Source organism: Panonychus citri, unplaced genomic scaffold, assembly GCF_014898815.1.
Source record: "Panonychus citri isolate SS breed McGregor unplaced genomic scaffold, ASM1489881v1 Contig00116, whole genome shotgun sequence".
NCBI lineage: Eukaryota > Metazoa > Arthropoda > Arachnida > Trombidiformes > Tetranychidae > Panonychus > Panonychus citri.
In genome coordinates, this window is record NW_026515521.1 from 279,813 (window position 1) to 281,459 (window position 1,647).

Below are 1,647 nucleotides of genomic sequence, written 5' to 3' on the forward strand. Positions count from 1 at the left end.
TTTATGCTGAGACGTCCAGATGAAGTTTATTATAGTTTCAAATATGGAAGTACTTTGAACGAATATATTTGGGAAGTTATTGAGATCACTTCCATTTGGTTTGGATTTTCAGCTATCTCGGTAATAAGCTTGATAACAGAAATACTCGACAAATCATTATACTATTTAAAGTCACAAAGTGGATCGAATCTGATTAACAAAATTTTTCCTCCAACAGCCACATAAATTCACTTTATCGAAATATTATATAAATAATAATTTAAGCATAAATTTATCAGCATATGACTTTCAATATATTGATTAAGCAAATTTAATCTCACTTATCATTACATCGCAACTTATTTCAGCTAAATGCCCAAATGTACTCTGTTTCAATTACTTGTTAATCATCGCTAACGCTGCATAGAAAATTTGTTTGATTAAACTCTAAATAATAATAATTTTGACCTTTTCTGATTCTTTCGTCAGAAAACTGTAAGTCCCAAGCTAAATAATCTAAGATTTTAGAGTAATGAGAAAGCATTGCAAAAAATTTTTTGTCTTTATATCGTTTGATAAAACGACATTGTGTTAATAACACTCATTGATTTCATACACCTTTTCATAAATGTCATGTTCAATGAATTTGTTGGCTTATATGTAAAAATCCATTTATAATCGATGTCTTTCCAGTTTCGATGTGACTCAAATCTATATGATTTTATTATCGTTCCAATAATGAACTTTATATATAAAACGGAGCCAATCTTTGACCGATACAATCTCTTGGTCTTAAGCCGAATGGAATATAAGCACCAGCGGGAATTTTCGGTTGAGCATCAGGTGAAAATCTTTGAGGTTTAAATTCAAAGGGTTCAGGGAAAATCTTTGGGTCTTTTAAGATGGTTAAGATGCTGATTATAATTTTCGTACCTTTGGGTAGAATCTTATCATCGACAATTTGTTCATGTTCAGTAGCTCGAACTTTAAATGGGACGGCAGGATAAAGTCGAAGTGCCTCTTTAAAACACTGATCGAGAAATGAAAAACTGTTGACAGTCCCAATGGTCCAGTTTTCAATGTCAATACTTTCAACCTCTTCGTAAATCATTTCCTGGTACTCAGGATAACATCTAAGAATATAAATGAGCCAAGTCATTAGAGTTCTGGTCCATCTGAGCCAGCAGCTATTATGACTTTCATTTCTTCCAAACGGCTGATCCGATTTCTGTCGTTAATCCAGTTTCAGTTTTCTTAAAAGAAGTTCACATAAACATTTCGCTTTTTTTATTTCAACAATTGATTCATTCATTAATGTTCAGACGTGTACGTGTGAATAGGAACAAAGTTAATCATCTATTAAATTGAAAAGTACAGTAAAGGGTATTTGCATTAAAATCACTTTATGAATGAAATGAATAATCACATACATTTTACATATTCAATTACAGTTAAAATGGTCTTTTGGTGAAAATTCATCTAGAGATAATTGAGATATAATCATCATTTCTAATTATCAATTTTACTAATGTAATTATGATGTGAAACATGGTAACTTACTAATTCTCTGGAGACCTAACCTCTGGAGTCTACACTGCGAGGTTAATTCAAGACAAAGGGTCAGTCAGAATTACTAACTATATGAAAGTAATTAAATAGAAAATTAAA

General features: G+C 31.0%; 1 protein-coding gene across 1 annotated transcript; it reads right to left on the bottom strand.

Annotated features, from left to right (window-relative positions):
- Nucleotides 1-609: 609 nt before the first annotated feature.
- LOC128390172 (cytochrome P450 4c3-like) lies at nucleotides 610-1,245 on the bottom strand. Its single transcript, XM_053349851.1, has one exon. It carries the CDS (start codon nucleotides 1,136-1,138, stop codon nucleotides 725-727), a length of 414 nt encoding a protein of 137 aa, XP_053205826.1. The 5' UTR covers nucleotides 1,139-1,245; the 3' UTR covers nucleotides 610-724.
- Between the last annotated feature and the right edge of the window lie 402 nt (nucleotides 1,246-1,647).

What these genes read in the sequence shown, in the direction of transcription:
- LOC128390172 (XM_053349851.1), bottom strand. Translation starts at nt 1,138, where the DNA reads ATGACTTGGCTCATTTATATTCTTAGATGTTATCCTGAGTACCAGGAA.